Source organism: Haliotis rubra, unplaced genomic scaffold, assembly GCF_003918875.1.
Source record: "Haliotis rubra isolate DU_JTF1 unplaced genomic scaffold, ASM391887v1 Scf33, whole genome shotgun sequence".
Lineage (NCBI taxonomy): Eukaryota > Metazoa > Mollusca > Gastropoda > Lepetellida > Haliotidae > Haliotis > Haliotis rubra.
This window is the reverse complement of record NW_025767002.1, coordinates 1,826,030-1,847,368: the sequence shown is the minus strand read 5'-3', so window position 1 is coordinate 1,847,368 and position 21,339 is coordinate 1,826,030. Positions and strand designations below refer to the sequence as shown.

General features: G+C 40.1%; 1 protein-coding gene across 1 annotated transcript in view; it reads right to left on the bottom strand.

Moving 5' to 3' along the window:
- The window catches only part of LOC124284156 (glutamate receptor ionotropic, NMDA 2B-like), a 116,781-nt gene that overhangs the window by 12,342 nt on the left and 83,100 nt on the right, over positions 1 to 21,339 (bottom strand). Inside the window, exons 6-12 of the mRNA XM_046720220.1 lie at positions 19,647 to 19,780; positions 13,727 to 13,910; positions 9,339 to 9,465; positions 5,723 to 5,940; positions 4,658 to 4,790; positions 3,489 to 3,675; positions 1,745 to 1,879 (exon numbers count right to left, since the gene is read on the bottom strand). Coding sequence (XP_046576176.1) covers positions 1,745 to 1,879; positions 3,489 to 3,675; positions 4,658 to 4,790; positions 5,723 to 5,940; positions 9,339 to 9,465; positions 13,727 to 13,910; positions 19,647 to 19,780 — 1,118 coding nt within the window. The remainder of the gene's footprint in view (positions 1 to 1,744; positions 1,880 to 3,488; positions 3,676 to 4,657; positions 4,791 to 5,722; positions 5,941 to 9,338; positions 9,466 to 13,726; positions 13,911 to 19,646; positions 19,781 to 21,339) is intronic.

The following is a 21,339-nucleotide window of genomic DNA, read 5'->3' as shown; positions in this document are numbered from 1 at the left end:
AATATCATACACTGTGTCTTAATTAATGTACGTCCAACACCAGGTGAAAAGACAAAGAACACAACACCACAACCAGATGGGCTAGACGTGGAACACACACAAACATGCATATCCCTTTGTGATAAAAACAACAACAAAAACAATGAACACTTTCGAAACAAAATTACAGTATACTACGTTTATCACGAATTGACGGATATATCGAACTGATTCTTGTCCTGCTCTGTTCGAAATGCGTATAACGCACTAAGGTTGTAGTGGTCACTTTGAGTTCGTTACAACCGTAGTTTATTGTAACTGTTATGATCTGTGACAATTGTAGCTTCCTGGTACCCTATGTACATCGTAAACATCAAATACAGTCAAACACCGTTTTGTCAAACTTTGATATGTCGATGTTACGGGTGTCATGAAATAAAGACTTGGTCCCTTCGTCTTCCTCCAAAATTCATCACACCGAAGACCCGGGTTCGATTCCTCACATGGGTACAATGTGTGAAGCCCATTTTTGCTGTCCCCCGCCGTGATGTTGCTGTAATATTGCTGAAAACGGCGTAAAACTAAACTCACATTATTTTGTTTTGTAGAATCGAAATTTGAATTATTTACGTAGATCCGTTCAGCTTCAGCTCAACGATGTTTAACGGTAAATAGGTATCCAGACCCGATGACCGGGATTGTTGCAGGTAACTGGTTTGATGATACTTATTTCGTAGTCAGGCGTGACGAAGCAGTACTTTTTCACAGCGGCGTTAAACAATATTCCTTCAGTACTCTGTAGCTTTCCCAGTGGATATGCAGCTGCTAAAACATTAATTAGATCTCTCAAAGAACCTTTTCAGTGAAAATGATCCCAAACATTGTATTATGCATAATCCCCATGAACCCCAGAGCGAAGTCAGCAATAGCTGGAAGCGCTCGTAAAATATCTCTCGAGTTTGACCTAGGCCTGCTAAAGCCCTTGACGCCACTGCTGACGATTTACCTCAGTTACCTCTCATTGTGGTCAATCCTTGGTTCAACCCATATGGGCTCAGCCACTCGAATATGAAAATAGATGCTCCAGTTGCGTGCACACTGAACACCAGAATTAAGCACCAAGATGGGTAGTCGTAAGGTTCTGAAAGCCAGAAACAGAACAACACAAAGTCAACGAAACGATTTCTAGGAGGGGGACTATGGTGAGATACATTGTAAGAATAGCACTCGTGGTTCAAACGAAGAGGGTGGAGTTTGAAGCGTTTGGTGACGTATGACAGAGGGACTAGAACACCTTTGCGAGTGCGTCTCTTACACTGGACTCTGGATCCATGGCACTTAAGTCGATAGTCATATTTAAAATAATTAAAGGGCGAATATAAGTAAACCTGTATTGACCACGATGTGTGCGAAAACAATTCACGGGGAACAAATTAGGGTAATCTGTATTAACTCAGCATATTATCTTTAATGCATTCATATATGAATACTTTAATTTCCAAATTCTGGGTTGAGTACATTGTATAAAGGGAATTCAATCATTCAATGAATTCATTATAAATTGAGTATTCTTAAGGTTATCAATGACATGATTCTATAGAAATCGTGAGTTTCTGGACAACCTGTCATCTTTTCTTTCGTACAAGATCCAGAGTTGAGTGCAAGGTTGAAGGAACTGATTAAGGCAATGCAGTGAAGACGCTTCGAAGAGACGCCAAAGAAAAGATACATATTAGACCACCAAAGCCATGGTAGTCCCTGTTACCTGTGCCACGTGCACCCGCCCTGTCATTATGCACAGTAATTGTGGGAGTGTACCTCTCAAAGAAGTACAACCCAACGGCAACAGCATGAATATTTATCAGTATAATAAATACCCATGATGCTACATCAAATGGTTCTGAAATGTAAGTCGAATGGGTTAATGATAGGTCGTCGTATACTCCGGAAGAGCGTATTTGCAAATAGATACATTACTGTTTTCCTAAATACAGACGCAGGAATCATCTCGATATACAGAAATACATCATTACTATTGTACGTTAGGAACACACTGAAGAACTTTCTGAGTCGGTGAGTGAGTGAGTTTAGTTTTACGCCGCACTCAGCAATATTCCAGCTATTATGTCGGCGGTCTGTAAATAATGGTCTTGGTCAGACAATCCAGTGATCAACAGCATGAGCATCGATCATAGGGATACGATGACATGTGCCAACCAAGTCAGCGAACCTACCGTTAGTCGCCTTTTAAGACAAGCATGGGCCATTGAAGATCAATTCTGACCCGGATCTTCATGGGTGAAGAACTTTCTGAACATTGTGTGAACATTTTGGTTTCAATATGAGTGTTTGAAATCAGCCATTGAAATTATTTCACCGATTTTGTAACACTTTCTCAACATGAATACAAATCAAATCTTTATGCTGAATTATACCTTAAATTTTTTAAGCAAGACTTCTAGGCTCAGATTAATTAATAAGGGCTCATTAGGTTATATATATCCAGAGTTTACACCCACGTGTGTATTGAAGGTGCAGACTATAGTTTGTAATTCGGGAAGACAGTCCCCTTTTGAATGTGATCAATTTTTTTTTATTAAATACATGCAACAAATGTTTGGGCTAGGTTTTGGTTGACATTCGGAAACTTGTGCCCCTTCTTCCAGAGAAACAAATCGTGTATTATTAAACACTGACGGGAAAAGTAGTTGGCCCATAGCAAGATCAACCCCCCTGTCCACCAGGCTACCATTGGTTTGACTACACGTTACCACCAGCGGACGTCGTATATATACACTCATTTGACGTATGGGTCGTGGTTCATAAATAACAGCACATAATTCATGGGTTTAGCGAATATCATTAAAATATTTCTGAAAACTGATGCATGCATATGAAAAAAAGTGATAACTTTGATCTCATTTTGCCACGAATCGATATTGTAATTACAAACGTATATAGTGTTTTGTGTTCCTGTCACTTTCTAGAGATTGTTGACAACAGAACAAATACTGTGAACCCATGGTGTTCAGAAAGCTCTCTAAATTAAATAACTGTTATACGTAGACACAATTCCTGACATCTCGAACTCTGCAACTGCAATTATATTCTTCTTTGTGAAAATTTCCAATTATTTATTGTTACAAAAAACGCGCAAATGTAAATTGCAAATACCAACTTGAATAATTGATACCGTCGTTGCATACAAACTGGATATTTCGGGTTTTGAGGATATTTAATCCTTTGTTCAGTAGTTCACTCTCTAAATGCCCTGCTCATCGTTACCCACTCCAACCCACCCGTTCATCTTCCATCCACCCAGGGGTGGTGGGGTAGCCTAGTGGTTAAAGCGTATCCCGTCACGCCGAAGACCCGGGTTCGATTCCTGATGTGGGTGCAATGTGTGATACCCATTTCTGATGTCCCCGCCGTGATATTGCTGGAATATTGCTAAAAGCGGCGTAAAACCCAACTCACTCACTCAATCCATCCACCCCCCTTCCGCTCACCGAGGAACGCTGTGGGGGATATTGCCCCTTCCCTGATGGATACGATGATCGTGATGCCAGTCTCCAGGAACGGCACTGAAAAGTCCACTGCCGAGTTCCTCTCCGGCGTGATCTTCAACGATGTTATGACCATGTCTGCCTTCTGGTCCGTCAATGCCTTGATCAAACCATTCCACTCCCCTGTCACCTGGATGTAACAACAAGAGTACGATTACAATAATATACGATTACAACATTACAGAATTAAATACAACTATTTACTGTAACAAAATGTTTGCATGTTTCTGCTTTTAACTTGTTAATGTTACGTGTTTGAGTATGTACACCATGTTATTCATTCGGGATGGGCTACTGCCATGAAATGTGTCATACATATACTGTAAACGTATTATATTTCGCGCAGGTTTTATTTTCGCGCTTTTCGCGCAGAACATTTTAGCGCGAAAATTTATACAACGCGAATAAACCTGTCATTCATTCAGTCATTATATACTAGTACTTGCATCACTATATCTCACTTTCTAAGCACTTAATACTTCCGTGAGTAAACGGATTACTGTGTACTAGTATATCGCACAGATAGGGATTTCCTGTGAGTAGTATGACCAGAAATTATTGAGAATTTTAGGAATATGTTTAATTGGATTTCTAGTATAAACAACCTTGACCAGCTATCAAGTACTTGGTTTCATTCAAGAGCGACAACTCCGTTAATCCTTCTTCATTAGTTTGTGAAGAGTTATCCCCCTTTGTTTACTTGCTAGCAGACGACATTTTCAGTGATCCTGTATATACGTGCATATTGCTGAGAGAACAAACATCGGTATCCAGGATAATCTAATTTATTGTTTGAAGACCGCAAGCTGGCTCAGTAAGCCTCATTCGGTAGCACAAAAGCATTATTTTGACTCCGAAATATAGTTCATTGGATAACATTTTGCGTTATGCGTTCTCAAATAAAGGTATCCTTTCAGAGAAAATATTCTTCTGCTTGAAAAAATGACAAAAATACTTTTGATGGTACGCCTGTCGTAGTCTATACCATAATACGGTACAGTAAATAGGAGACTTATGTTGTATAAGAAGGCGCTGAACCGTTTGTACTGACATCATGACTTACAACAGTTTACTGGCCATTGTTGGTGATGTATCAGCTTTGAACTACTCACGCTGTTGATGGCTCCCCATTGACCGTCGTCCACTTCGAACAGGTGGTAGTCAAAGTCCAGCTGTTCACTGAGGTCGATAAGAAGGTCGATGCTGAGGCCGTTGCAGCATTTCTCCACTGTATGGTTGCTGAGTCTATAAAAACGATGTCACAGTCGTTCATGATGCCCCCCACAAAGGTTCAGCATGGTTAAAGCAATATATGATTAAACACCGTTGTGTCGACGTTGTAAAGACTTCGAGTTATCCAAAGTTCGACACAACCGAAAGATAAATGAATAACCAAAATACAACAGATCCAAGCATTTACTTCGTGACAACTGTACGTTCGACACACAAAGTTCGAGTGAGTGAGTGAGTTTTACTCCGCACTCAGCAATATCCCAGCTATATGGCGGCGGTCTGTAAATAATCGAGTCTGGACCAGACAATCCAGTGATCAACAGCATGAGCATCGATCTGCGCAATTGGGAACCAATGGGTTCCTGAACATCGATTCTAACCCGGACATTCGCCGGTCCACAAAGTTCGACATAACGATATGCACTATATATAAAACAGAAATATAAACATAAATACACAAGAGTTCAAATATTCGTGTTGATCAAAAAGCCCTTGTGCACGCAAGACCTTTCGCAACATGGTTTTCCATTACCCATGAAAAGCCGCTGTGCGGAGAAAGATCTTGTCTGCATAAAGGGAATTATGTATGTGGCATAGATGTATATGTTCCGCTGTTTCAAGTGACAGTGCTTCTACAGCAATCCTGAAATAAAGACATGGTACCACTGCTACTTCCTGGTATGTTTACCATATTGATGGTAATATGTATTTCCTGTGGGGTACATACAATAATTTATGGCGACGTAGTGGTTCCCTTAAAAGCCATTCCATTAAGACTGTGGATCAACCGGATGACTCCGCAAAATTACCACGTGAAATAATATCCCTGTGTTCCATTTGGACAACATCAATCACGGCTGACCAGTACCATTGCATTCCTGGACAGATCATATGTACAGCAGCCATTTCTAAAATTCGAAGCACCAGTGAATTGATGAACTCACTTTCTCTTCTTCTCGTCCCTATTGAAGATGTCACAGCGTACAGCTCCCAGTTGACACTTCCCGTCTTCATTCGGTTCCCCATACATCACGTACGGCTCCTCCTTCAGTGTGGCGATACGTACAAACGGGCGATCTGGTTTGCCTACAGGGGGTGATGTCGCCCCACCTGGCCACGTGATGTCTTGCATTTCCAATTCATTTTTTGTCCATTTGCCAACCTAAGGACAGAACAATGAAAGTTGTTTAAGAAATGCGTAACGGAATAGAATCTGTAGTGTAAAACCATGGATCTGAAGCCTAAAAGGTATTAAATATAAGATCCATTCTCTTCCTATATATCACTCATCGTTGTGCCCATTGTTGTGTGACGTCTATATACGAGTTTCTACTTTGATGATCTACTTGTAAACATCGTTAATGAGTAGGGCAGATATGTCACTATATGCTTGACATTAGTTCAAAGCTTGACGAAAGATCTAAGATATATATAATAGTTATAACGTTTACAACGTCGGTGAAAACGAAGACCTCAAGGATACAAAGAAACCAAGGATCGTAATCAGATTGTGATTTGGTTAATAAACTCAACGACGTGTACATGTATCTAGGCAACATGTTATTTACGTACTTGCAGTCATTTATAGGGCTGCGCAATATAACCGGTTTACCGGTATTTACCGGTTCAGACATGAAAACGATACGTATTGCGATACGCTGATCGAAAACCGGTATTTTGACTTGCATTCGGAAAACTTCGTAACACTCGGAAATGTTCGGATATGTCCTTGTTTCATTTGTGCCAAATATTATTCACATTTTTATTTTATCATGATTAAAAGTTGTTATTAAAGCTTAATCAAGCCTTGTGATTTGTTGTGTTGTTGCTCTATAAATCAAGAAGTAACTTGATTATAAGTAGTTTTTGTATAAAAATGCTTCATGCTATATATTGCAATACATATCGCAATACATGCTTGCGCATCGCAATATATCGCAATATGAAAATTCTCTGCAATACCCACCCCTAGTCTTTTATGTTAACTGGTATCACCTTCGTCACACACACACACACGCACGCACACACGCACACACGCACACACGCACAAACAAACAAACACACCACACACACACGTTATCATTTATAGTCTGGCATATGTATATTTTTGTCACGAATTCAAAGGTACCACCTACACTAACCAACACAAATCCACCAGTTAACAATGTTTGAAAATAAACAAAAATAACGAGCAATACCAGGACGGATGTGTAAAAACGACCTAATAACATTTTAGTATATATGAAATCATGTGGAATGAGGTCACTGATGATACAATGTGTAGATGTACAATGTATTGTCGACAGTTTTTAATTGATTCAAAGACTCAACAAAGGGGAATGTGTAACATGTTGTATGGAATATTAAACAAAACGACTCTGTGTTGTGAATAAAAACAGTTATTATTGATTGTTTGAAATGTAATACAAAAAAACATCGTCTCAGCTGACAAATTTAATATTTGCTCACCATGCAATACCACTGAAGGCCAGACAATCCAGTGATCAACATCATGAATATCGATCTACGCATTTCTGATACGATGACATGTGTCAACCAAGTCAGCGAGTCTGACCACCCGTTCCCGTTAGTCGCCACATATGGGTTGCTGAAGATCAATTCTAAACCGGATGTGCACGGGTCACGTGCAGAGTAAGGTTCCTTAGGCCAGACATTTATAATGGTGGATTCACATCCAAGTTCGCCGATAATGCTTCTACAGTCGTCAGCACAATACTATTACACGTGGGATTCACGATAATGGTATGCAACCGCTACCTGTATCGATCTGGGTCGTCTCTCCCCACTGAGCTGACATATGTCTTCAGTAACCCATGCTTGTCGTAGGAGGTGACTAACGGGATCGGGTGGTCAGGCTTGCTGACTTGGTTGACACATGTCAAAGCATCCATGTTGTTGATCACTGGTTTGCAGCGTTCAGACTCGATTACTTGCAGACCGCCGCCATATTGCTGGAATATTGCTGAGTGTGGCGTTAAGCAACAAACAAACAATGTTGATCATATGTTGTGTTTTGTTGGTATATACACTTTCCCAATTTGAAAGTGATGAGAAGATGAAATACACTTTCAAAAGAAACAAATGAGTTTTCACTTCTTATGAACAAACAAACCAGGCGAAACTTGACACATATCACTTGAATTCTATTCGAAGCAGCTTAAACCCAACTCATTCACTCACTCCCACGCCATGTAGATTTATGCATTCCTTAATATCTGCACAACCCCTCGGTCATTAGTTATAACATGCTTAACCAATAATTATGGCCATATTCCCCGAGGATTCATAAGGAAATTAGTACACCGCCTATGACTGTACCCATGGCGGGCATCGGAAAGACCTATAGGGGGACTCCTGTGCAGACATCAGTTGATTGATTGTCGAAATATTGCTGAAATAGATTTCTGTCTCGTATAACATCACCCCCGTGACAACTGAACGTAATACATGCAGTTTTTATAACTTCGTGAACTCACGCTTCCCCTCCACTCACATATCAATGCATTTATATTACACATTTTGTACTTGCAACACGAACTCCGATGGCAGACTGTCCCCAAAGATTCGTATAGTCGAGGGCATTAATATACCCAATACCCTTGCTGATTCAATAACACATACATACTTCTTCCATGTGGTCGATGGATGTATCATATTTATCCCATCCCAGAGTACAATCCGTCATAAATACTACAACAAAGGGCGCTCCCTGTGCCAGAGTCTCCATCCTCATCCCCTTTCAACCTGAGGGGTTAGATCTGCAAGCACTGGCAGCCATCTTAAACCAAGATTTGGAGAGGATGCCTGCTTCTTTGACAACATCAGATATTTTCGAGGTCTCTATAGAATTACAGGAATCTTCTTGTCGGGCACATACGCTTTACTTGAAGAGTTCATGCCTTGAGGTTATGACACTGCGGTGTATGTATGCGTAGACCAGAGCAGTAATTATTGTTTTATCCCAGGATCATATCTTTATCAGCACAAAATTTGCACTTAAATACATCCATTAACCAGGTTGCAGTGTCAAATTGGCCTGACAAAGAAAGGATTAATTTCTTTGTGTAGGATAAAAGGTAAGACGGCGGATAAGCTTAGAAGAGAAAGAGCCATTATAGTTTGCTGTCGACCCCATCGACAGGGCGATACGTGCATGGTCACAAAATATTTTTAGAATCTGGAAAAAAACGTTTTTCTAAATTGTACTGGGTCCATGTTTATCATTGCCATCCATCGACATTTAATGGCAAGGTCCACAGATCATAAAATGATTGTTTTGTTGGTATATACGTTTTCCCAAATTTGTTAAAATAAACTTCTAAAAAAGAAACGTTTTCACTTCATCTGAAGGATCACAGGAATAAAGTTAAACTTCACAGTCATTTCGAACCAAACATTAACGTTGATTTATTGTGACAGTTTTATGAACATATATATTGTCCATATTCTAAAACAATCAAGGTTTTAAATCTGGTTTAAAAGGTTTCGATCACCAGTTATCCCAGCTTGGTAACAGACAGTATTCGTATCGGTGCTTACCTCAATCCACTTCCTGCCTTGGCCTCGAACCTGGAGATTCACAATCCGGAGTTCGGTAAACTTCAAGACACCTGTTTTGTTGAAAGACATTACCGGGGGCCGAGTCACTGTGATGTTCTTCATGTAGCTGAAACAGCATTGGGATAGACTGAACACTCGTTATATCGAATTCCGTTAATTCGATAAGTCGTTTAAGGCGATATGGCTTTTGAGAGAGTGAGTGGTTGAGCAAGTAGGTGAGGTGAGGTGAAATGGGTTTAACGTCGTGCTTGAGAATATTTCGCTCATATGACGACGTGCATGCGCGTGTATGTGTGTCTGCTTGCACTAGTACTTAACAATATTTCAATATCCATGTTGTTGATCATTGGTTAGCAACGTTCAGACTCGAATATTTTCAGACCGCCGCCATATAGCTGGAATATTGCTGAGTGCGGCGATAAACAATAAACAAACAAACAAACAAACAATGTTGATCATGATATGAGTGTTTTGTTGGTATATACACTTTCCCAATTTGAAGGTGAGGTGAGGTGAAATTGGGTTTAACGTCGTGCTTGAGAATATTTCGCTCATATGACGACGTGCATGCGCGTGTATGTGTGGCTGCTTGTACTAGCCCAGACTTAAGCTGGTTTTATAGTGCCAGCTTACTGAGATACCATGCCGCAGTTAAGTATGAATACCCCACTCAGACACATTATACTGACTCCGAGACGACCAGTCCTTGTTGTACCCATTAATGCCGAACGCCAGACAGGGAATAAGTACCATATTTTAACGTCTTTTGGTATGACGCGGCCGGGGATCGAGCCCGCGACCTTCAACTCTAACCACTACACCACGGATGCGATCAGTGAGCGAGTAAATATTTAAAGCCGCATTTGCATTATTTCAGCCATATACTGACTGACTGACTACAGCAATATGGCAGAACACCCACGGTTCGTTTGTCTCGGTTCGGTTTGTTATTGGTCCCGATGACTTATATTTTTCACAAATGTATGCAAACATTAAACTACACGTATACATGACCACGCATGTAACGAATTGACGTATATAAGTTCGTCATAACCGTAGTTAACTGTCCCGATGTTTAGTCATAGCAACGCTATCCTAATATTCTTAATTTTGTATATATACTCATGCCAATAATGGTTGTCACCCCCTTCAATTTTTTAATTGGAGAGGGGTGTGGGGTGAAGAGGTTGTGAGGTGGGGGTGGGGTGGGGGGGGTGACAACCATTATTGGCATGAGTATACTTTTCAAAATATGTTAACAAAAGTTAACACTCAAAATAAGAATACCAGTGTACTCGTTTGTGACTTGGGCGGGAGGGTAGCCTAGTGGTTCAACCGTTCGCTCGTCACGCTAAAGATCTGGGTTCGATTCCCCACATGTGTACATGTGTGAAGCCAAGTTCTGGTGTCCTCCGTCGTGATATTGCTGGAATATCGCTAAATGGGGCGTAAAATTAACTCACTCACTCGTTTGTGACTGTGGTTAATATGTTAATAGCAGATTAATTTTATTCTTATGAAATAGTCCGGAAGTACAATAAGGCATGCAAGAACTATTTTCAGTTCGAACGTAAAGGTATTATGACATATAATGAATTCAGATCTAAAATGTGGTCAATAAACTACACCAGGACAATGTAACCAAAAACATGGACTTGTGCTTAAAGGCCTATGCATCATATTTAAGGAATCACATGCACGAGAAACTCCACAGGAAGGAAAGTTTACAAAACCAATTTACCACGAACAAAATGTATTTAACGCTCTTAAATGGCAGTAATTTGGGAAGTAGCTATACATGCCACGCCATTAGCATCTAACAATAGACAGGGGATGTTTTTCTCACTCTAATGACAGCATAAACGGTCTTCCGCTTGCGTTCATTGTATTTGTTGGGGAAACACTTCTCCAGCACTCACGTGACCTGTCCATCACGTGGTGTTGCCTACTTCCTTAAGTCGACAAATTACCGGACATGCGCAGTTATCGAGTAACTGATACTCCATAATTGGGATGGTGGTGTAAATCCAGCTTCAATCGTTAATGCCTGTTTCCTTTCAAAGCTCATCTTATTTAATTAGGTTCAGTTTCTCAGCTTAGGTGATCTCGGTCGGTAATACTAGATATGGGGATTGGTTAAGGATGTGCTTTGCTGCGAACGTTGGTAATATATTTTGTTTTTTGTAGAAAACGTACTTAAATGTGTTAAATATTTGAGAATGTAATAATGTCGTGAAATGATGGCGATGATCGAGCCACGCCATCATCAGATACAGAGTCCATTGCAAACACGTAAACTGTTATGTTTGGTTAAGCCTTTTCGAACACAATGTGAATCAGTTGCTGCCATTAGCTTGCACTGATGTTCCATCTCCTCGTATTGCAATGACATTATACAGAGGTCTCTTAAGAGCAATGAAATCTTCCGTCAAGTTATTAATGGAGCGCTGGTAAAACGCTCTGACTCTTGCGTAACATCTGACATTTAAACATCTAACTCTCGTGGTTTTTTTGCACTGGAATTTGATACACTGAACACAAATGAGACTTGTGAGAACGCTTTGCTGTAGCCTGATCGAGTCATGTTCTGATGTGGCAAGCATTCATGTTTTTTTCCTAACCTTGAACCAGATGAGCGTGTCCATATAATGTGCTCAAGAAGGAAACTGGAATAACGAAATATGCCCACGTTTTACCCCAAAATAATTAACTGTTCGTGGAGATGAAGGTGACACCTACAAGAAACTGACGTGTTTGATTCATTTCATAATGTTTCAAATGGACATTCAAACCAGTTGAATTTTTCCTGCAGATGTAATGATCTTCACATTAATAATTTTAAATGGGGAATAATTATTGAGGTGAAACTGTCTTTTGGCCCTTATCATTACAGATGTTCAAAAATACCTTAAAGTTTGTAATGACACAAATTGTGAAGTGTCAGTCTGAAAAACATCATATCATATCAATATATAATTAACGTCCAGTGCGTCAATATAATTTTGTGGAGTACATTTCTAAATGATGTAATGATGTAAATGATGGCAGATCCAATTACGAATTTTGACCATGCGTTTCCATGGGCACTTTTACGCAAACGATTGTACTTGTTCATGACGCGTGCCACCGGTGGAAGAGGATGCCCTTACTTTTTCGCAAACACCTGGCATTATCACCATGCGTTAGTGATTCATAAACACATGCTCGACATGATATATCCGGATGGTTAGAATTGATCTTCAGCAACCAATTGTTGTCGTAAGAAGCGAGTAAAGGCTTCCGGTGGTCAGACTCGCTCATTTGGTAGACACATGTCATCGTATCCCAATTGCGTAGATCGATGCTCATGATGATAATCACTGGATTATTTGCAGACCGACGCCATATAGCTGGAATAGTGCTGAGTGCGGCGTAAAACTAAAGTCACACTCATATATAGCCGGAATTGTATAATCGACCTTTAACAGAGATTTCATATGGATGTGAAAAGAGTTTTGTCGTCTTATTTGAGTACCAGGATGTTTGTTCAGTGCACGTTTCACACTGGGGGTATCAGCCCAAGCAGCATTGTACAAAAGTTCTTTCAGTTGTGTATACAGTAGTTAAAAACCCTCGCGCTGCACGGCCCGTGGAGGTAATGGAAAGAGCGATTGCGGAATGCAATGTATTACACAAGTCATGTTAGAGGGGAACAACCGCTGAGGAGTCTACACATTAAACATCCACAAGAAACAACTTAACATTGCACACATGTTCCAGCTAGAAAAACTACGCTTCAAGGAAAGAAACGTGGTTCCGATAGATTACTATCTATAACCTGCAGAGTCACGTCAGGTCGTGTTTGCAGGGCGATTCTCACGTCGAGTAAACTACGGGGAAAATTAATGTAATAGCCTCTGTAAGTGGGTCATTGACAACTTTGGGTCGAGTGGGATTGGAGTGCTCGTAGGGCATTACAGGCTTTATGCAGTGTTATGTTATCCCCACAGACTATATGTCAGTGTTGGGGATTGCACTGAATCTTCTGAATTCTAAATATCTGCATCATTCTCTCTCTCTCTCTCTCTCTCTCTCTCTCTCTCTCTCTCTCTCTCTCTCTCTCTCTCTCTCTCTCTCTCTCTCTCTCTCTCTCTCTCTCTCTCTCTCTCACACACACACACACACACACACACATAGACGCTCTGATAGTGAGGTAAGACATTAAGATAGTACCGAGGGACTATCATAACACCAGTCACAGTTGTGCAAACGAGGGGGCTTTTGGGGTTGTCCAGTGGTTTCAGATGTTCGCCCGTCGTGCGAAACGGGTTCGATTCCAAACGATTCAACGCGTGACGCCCGTGATGTAACCGGAACACTTGACTTACTTGTACATTATCTCTCCGTCATCCCAGTACATCCTTCCCCCGTCCTGACAGTTGATCTTGGGATGTAGGTCCACCTTCGTGAGCATCCTTTGGTTGACCATGTCCCGTATCCCCGTCACCCACACCGTCACAGCAGCTTTTATCGCCGTCTCCATGGCGTCTTTCTGATGGGCGAAGGTGATACCTGGAAACATACATTCAGTAAACTAAGGTTATGACGAACCCAAAGGAACCAATAATTTTAGTTCGGTACAACCGTAGTTCGTTATACGCATTTCGAAAAAAGATGCAAGTGGCTGGGACATTGTTCGGTATATCCATTCATTCGTTATAAGCGTGTTCGGTGTAAATGTAGTACAAGACCTAAAACCTGGTGGACTTAAAGACTGATCACTTATTTTATTTTGGACTTGCCTTCCAGGATAAAACAATTATCTACCTTTGATCAATTAAATCATCACGTTTCATTAATTTCCAGAACAATTCCATTGCTATCAGAAGGGTGGAGGATCTTTTACACCATATGCAGCGGCCAAGGGTTTCAGTCGTTAAGACTGACTGACTGAGTTTAGTTTTACGCCGCTTTTAGCAATATTCCAGAAATATTGCGGAGGGGGACACCAGAAATGGGCCAGTCGTTAAGAATTAACACATTGCCATTGAAGAACTGCATCCTTTGGCCGTGCCAGGAACCTATGATAGTGTCCACGATTGTCCTCATTGTGGTTCCAGCTGTGTCATCCTTTCACATTCTTGGTTTCTCCAAAGTTTCAGAAATAAGACCTGCCGCATTCCGTCCCACACCACCCTGATATGTGGTGTATCTATACATGACATTAAAATCCAATTCACTCCAGTCCTGTCATTCATGCTTGTTTGTATAGTGTGCTGATTAACGGGTTTGTTGGTCACTCTTAAGTCATGAGTTTGATTCTGTTAGGTCACAATATGAAAAGTGGCATTGGTGTCCCAGGCCACACTGATGGAGGATTGCACAACGTGGCGTAAAACCATACCAGCTAATCTCTCTGGTTTTGTCACTATATTCCTCATAGGAGGCGATGGATAATGGCTGTAAGTACTATAACCACCTTAAGTTAGAAGTACCAGGATTAAGTTTTGGTTGCCGGCAAGTGGAACTGAGTAGGGCGTAACTGCTATGTTCATTTTGGATCACTTAACTTTAAGTGATCGAGTCAGTTTGGTTTTACAATTTACGTCGTAACACGCCGCTTTTAGCAATATCCCAGCGGGGGACACCCGAATATGGGCTTCACACATTGTACCCATATGGAGAATCGAACCCGGGTCATCGGGGTGACGAGCAAACGCTTTTACCACTCGGTTACCCCACCGCGCCCTAAATCTTAAATGTTGTGGAATATGTTTCGTCACCGGCTTGTGAAAATACGTGTTTCATAATTTGAAAACTAGGTCTTCCTCCTATTGCGGCACATGCGTAGACATAGACATACGTAGGGTTTTACAACACCAATGTAATAATGAGACGGGTAGTTTTGTCGAACCGTCATTTCTGAAAGATCCGCAAGGCTTCAAAATCTCGAAAAGTTTCGTTATTGATTAATCAAAATATACTGATATCGATTGCAACTCTTAAGAATACGTAGAAAAACGTAGAGACGAAACATTCAATTCACGTAATGGGCAAAATTAGAAAATACTTGAAATTACATCAATCTCTCGGTTCACATCAAGCGTGAATCAGATGTTATCCTGTGAAGTAAAAACGCCATTATACGAATTGGAAAAAGTTTGCTTTATGCAGTTGGAATCTGGAGGATACATGGAGCTGTTGCTATATCAGATGATTAAAAATCATTGGACTGAAAAACGGAAAATTAATTCTTGGCGTCAACCAAGACCTCAATCCGATATTTTCTTAAGAATCGTCATTCATTGTATTTTATTCGTTCATAAAGCATTGTATAAGCTCGGATTGCTGTGAGTGTATGTGAGACGAGGTTTTGTTAATTCTTGAACGACTCATGTCAGGGAAACGGTTGTCTAAAGCCCTATAATTTGCATATAACATGAAATAGTGTCATTTGAATGACATTCGTGGGATAAAGCAACCGACGAGACGAATACATTGCTATAAACACGTCCAAAAAAGACATTCATTGTACAATGCTTTCAGGAAAACTGTAAGTGGTTTTGTGAAAATCTATTACAAAACTTGTCAAGTAGCTCGATGGTATAATTGCTCAGAAAAAGTGTTTACAATACCCTGTCTGTGAACAAAATACACTGGGGTGTGAAATTAAGAAAATAACTCCAAGAAAAACTATTGATTTCGAAGGCGTCTTACAGAAATTGGATTACAGCATTGACTTTTGCGAAGTATCGCTCTGAAACGACAATGGCAGATCTATAGATAGGTCCATCAAACAGGAAAACATATGTGTCTCCACGTACACATGGGAGAAGATTCACGATACACATCTTGTCTGATGTAGACTGTGAGCTATCCAAAATCCAACAATCCCATCTAACATGGTGAGGGAAGATACGGCCAACTTCCTTTCGATTCTATGGTCATACATTCTCAGGACATCTCAGACGGATAAAATACATCCTCTGATTGGTATAGTGCTCTTTGGTAATTTGTGGAGACTGGAATGAGATGCTGCTTTGCGACACACTTAAAGTAAGCATTAACAGTTGAAAGTTCCAATGACTCAATCAATGTTTTACTTAGCAAAAGAGACCGTTTTCATTTCCAAGATGTTTTATCTGTAGTCCCCGTGAATTCTGTGGCAGATATATTGTTCCGTAAACAAGACTGACACCGTGGTATCTGTTTCTCCGAAGATTGGAAAGTCGATGTAGGATCCCCAAGTCCCGGTTTGCCAAAAAACGTTACAAGATGGTAATTGTACCAATGCTTGGCGTACTGCATAACGGGGTAAAGACAAAACCTCATTGACTCAGGGATGTTTGCTTGTTTTGTTTGTTTGTTTGTTGTTTAACGCTGATCTCAACAATATTCCAGCTGTATGGCGGTCCGAAAACAATCCAGTCTGGACCAGACATTCCAGTGATCGACAGCATCAGCACCTATCTACGCAATTGGGATACGATGACATGTGTCAACCAAGTCAGCGAGCCTGGTCACCCGACCCCGTCAGTCTCCTCTTAAGACAAGCATGGGTTGCTGATGACCGGTTCTAAACCGGATCTTCACTGGTCCATCTTCACATGGACACAGTGCGGAGTATCCATGTTAAACTGTTATGGTATCTCAGCTGGCTAGCAGTATAACACCAGTATCCTTATAACAGTCGCTATATACGTGAAACGATCTTTAGCTCGACGTTACAACATATACTACCCATCAAAAGTTTTGACTCACTTAAAGCACTCACTATATGTAATGTATATATGTGTGGTTATATCGAAGATGAATTTCCCTACTAACTTTGGGGAACCAACTGCAAACTTTATGCAGATGAATTGCACGAGGATCATGCATTAAATTGCTAAAAAGCATATGCAAATATCGTGCATGTGAACAGCTGTGTTGTGGCGTAAAATTGTGTTACAAAATTCGCCAATTTTCACTCTGTTTCATCATTTTTTTAGCCCATGACAATGTTACAATATATTAGTGCATGTGTAAACAGGAACTTTAAACAGTATGGTTATTTTGCAAAATCTAGTTAAGAAGAGTTGACTTGGCTACATTTACACTAATGAGGCTAAACTTTTGATGGGGAGTACATAAACTCAACTCAACTCAAGTCTTATTAGTATAAAGAGTATTTTTGTCACATATAACTACGGTTTCTCCTTGGCATCGCAAAACAGGGTGTCTCGATGTGTTACTTGTATTATTAACGTATAATGTTTATCATAACGATGTTCATGCTATCAATCATTGTCTTGGTTTTTTTAGGAAGACAAACAAAAGACTTCGTACCCCATGACATGGTATGGGTCGATGTTCGATGTTTCTAAAAGAAAGGGCATGGTTGACAGTTAAGCCTGAATTCACTTACTCACTCACTCACTGTCATGTGGTGTCTAAATACCCACATGCATACGGCTTCGACATTAGCTCCATGTCTTTGTGACACATGCCAAAGTATCCTGCAATTTTCTTCTATCTAATACACAATATATTCTATATGTCCTCGACTTTCAGTTTATGTCTGTTTGATAGCTGTCCAAATATTCGGCAGATATACTTTCATTAACTGTGATAACCTTGATATTGCTTTTGTAATAATATACAGATTTAATTGGAAATTTCTGCTTTTTGGTAATCATCTTCATAAATGCATATACAGTCAAATACTTCGAGTTATCCATAGTTCGGCACAACCGTAAATGATTCAACCTTTAGAAAACACAGAACAGAATGAAACAAACACCGTTGTGGCGAAGTTGAAATAGCCTTCATAAATACTTCGAGTTATCCATGGTTCGACACAACCGTTAAATGATGACTAAAGACGGAATGTGCAGGCTTTTACAACATTAATTTCGACACATAAGACTTCGACTCAACTGTAACACTACTATATTGATAATATAAATTCTTATAAATATAGACTTCTTAAATTATTTCCATTTCTTAAATCCATAACGCCTCCTGTTTACTTGTATCCTTGTTTTTCCGTTATGGTCTACAGGCATATACGGTTGATATCCCTTGTACATCATAGCGAGCACTGATACAATCATGATTATCAATAAATTGTTCTATCAGATTCACCACGATAATGTATTACGTATCGGAAAGATTAAAAACAGTTACATTTGCCAATATCTGATTTCCCAAATGTCAAGGCGATTACAAAGAACTAACCAAATAAATGTTCTTTCCGTGTCACTCCACGTTATAACGCTGTGAAGGCGAGACATTGTCAGATTATAGAGCTGAAAACTTAATTAAAAGGAGCTTGACATTCTGCCTCCCTTGGGAATACTAATGCACAATACACTGTCTGACAGATGGAAATGTGTTCTTACCATACTCTGATGTGAGGAACTTTGGCATTTGTTCAACAAACAAGGATAGGAACAAAACACAAGAATACAGAACTGTCAATCTTGCTTGAAAAGACGAACATCGAAATGGGCTCTATAATTATTTCATCAACAGGTACGTATTGCTTAATGTTACAGACTATGTCATTGAATGATATATGTCTACAAATGTGATTGACTAATTTTATAACTTTTTTTTCCCGAAAATGTATTTTCACAAATCATAATGGTCTTTTGTGAGGTAGGAGAGTTGGCCGAAATTTAAATCCGCAGAAGTACATCTTACTTTATACATGTATTCCTTGGTAATAATGAAAATTTGATGTTCTAATACACTTGCTTCAGGAACGCCCAGTAGAAACTTTGTAATATGAAAGCGCCAGATTCGATGTTTGGTTTTCTCGCATAAAAATGCTCAAGAGTTTCTATTTCTCTGCCACATAAATTACAGATATTATTTTGATTAATACCTATTTTACATAGAAATGAGTTTGTTGAAACTAATTTTATAACTTAAATTGCGAAATGAATTATCACAATTTGTGTTCCACACATACCGATATGAGTGAGTTAGTGAGTGAGTTTAGTTTTACGCAGCACTCAGCAATATTCCAGCTATATGGCGGCGGTCTGTAACCAGACAATCCAGTGATCAACAGCATGAGCATCGACCCGATATGACCATTAGTCAGACACATAGTCAGACTGACAATCAGTCAGTCAGTCAGTCAGTAATTTCCGCAAGTCATGTAGCACTACGTAACGTCAAACGTAACTTGACGTAAACGACATTCATGCCATCATTTCGTTTGAAAACAAAGGACAGCCAATTTACTGACCAACACGAGCCCTTGTAAACACTGAGAACAGAATGAACACCGGCTGTTACACCCAATACATTACTCACCAAGCATTCCAAGATGGTAGGATCTAGAAGCGTATCTTGACGTTTGTAAAGCCGTCTGTGTCAATATCCATACGTAATCCCCGGTGGTGAGGCCGAGGTTACGGGCGTAATCCATAATGTTTTTACTTTCTAACCTGAAAAAAAATATTAATATTTATAGCTGGCTGAACATTTTTACAAAAGCATGAACAAATGGCTTTTTTACAACTTGTACCCATCTCTGAGTTGATAGAAGCGACAAAACCCTCTCGTGTCGATTGTACAATTGTGACTATATCATGAGTATATAGTTGTTTCAGCAGTATTACAGCTGTACGATGTTATCTGTAAACAAATCGAATCTGGACCAGACAATACAGTAATTGTCACCATGCGATAAGATGACAGAGCATGTGTTTATTAATCACTAGGACATAGTGATGATACCAGGTGTTTGCGAAAAGGTGAGCGTATCCTGCCCCATCGATGGTACCCGTCATAATCATATGCAAAGTCTATTCATTTGTTCACCTGGTTATAAAATTCAGAAAACATAACAAAACAAATGCGTTTGATGCGTCACATAATTTACTTAATATACTTATAATATGACTTAAAAGTACTATGTGTGGGGAATAAACCTAAATAAATAGTGTACTATACACAACCCTGTGCACTTAAAAGAACCCACGAATCCGTTGGTATTTGACCAGATGGTGGCCACATGAATACGTGCAAACACCTAGTTGCGGGTACAGCAACGTGCAGTGAACATGGACAAAGTACTGTGACTATGTGCCCCAAGTCCACCCAGCTGTGAATGGGTACCTCGTTAGGATGAGAAAGCCACAATAACTCGGTGCGCCTAGTGGCTGCAAGAGTTGTATACTCCCCAGGGAGTTGAGATTGATAATGCGATGTGCCGTTGAGATTGACATCCAATGCCGATCGAGGGAAAAAATACCAGCGCCTTGAGCATGCACTAGTGCGTGGATATGTGCGCTATATAAATATCCTATATAAATATCCTATATAAAAACAAAACATGTACATTGGTATGGATTGTCCAGTTGTCTAAGGCGCTGGAATGTGCTGTTGCATTTCTGGTTCAAATCCCACCTATTTTTAAATGAAACCCGTACAGATCCGGGTTAGGATTGTCCTTCAGCGACACATGCTAAGATGCGACTAACGGGATCAGGTGGTCAGGCTCGATGACTTGGTTGACACGTGTCATCGTATCAAATTGCGTAGATCGATGCTCCTGCTGTTGATCATGGGATTGTCTTGTCCAGACTCGATTATTTACAGACCGCCGCTATATAGCTGGAATATTGCTGAGTGCGGCATTAAACAACAAACAAGAAACAATTTCAATGATTACATTCCTGTCTGATAGATTCCTGTAATGTTTCAAGTAGATTCGTCCAGGTTTCAAACATAATCGGAACGATTGTGAATCGGTATCATGAAGTGATGACTTTTTTCGTGATGAAGACGTCACTACGAAGGTTCCTAATTAACGGGACTCTGGATAACGGGACATCCTTGCAGCATATGCTAACAACAGCTTTGCGATAAAATGTAAAGCAAATTCGTTCTTTATTTATGATGATTAACTTGGTTCCGCGCCAGGCATTGGTACAGCGCCCAGTATTTGTCTCGGGAGGCTCATTTCCTTGGAAATCTTTTTGTCGCGTTATGTTTATACGTG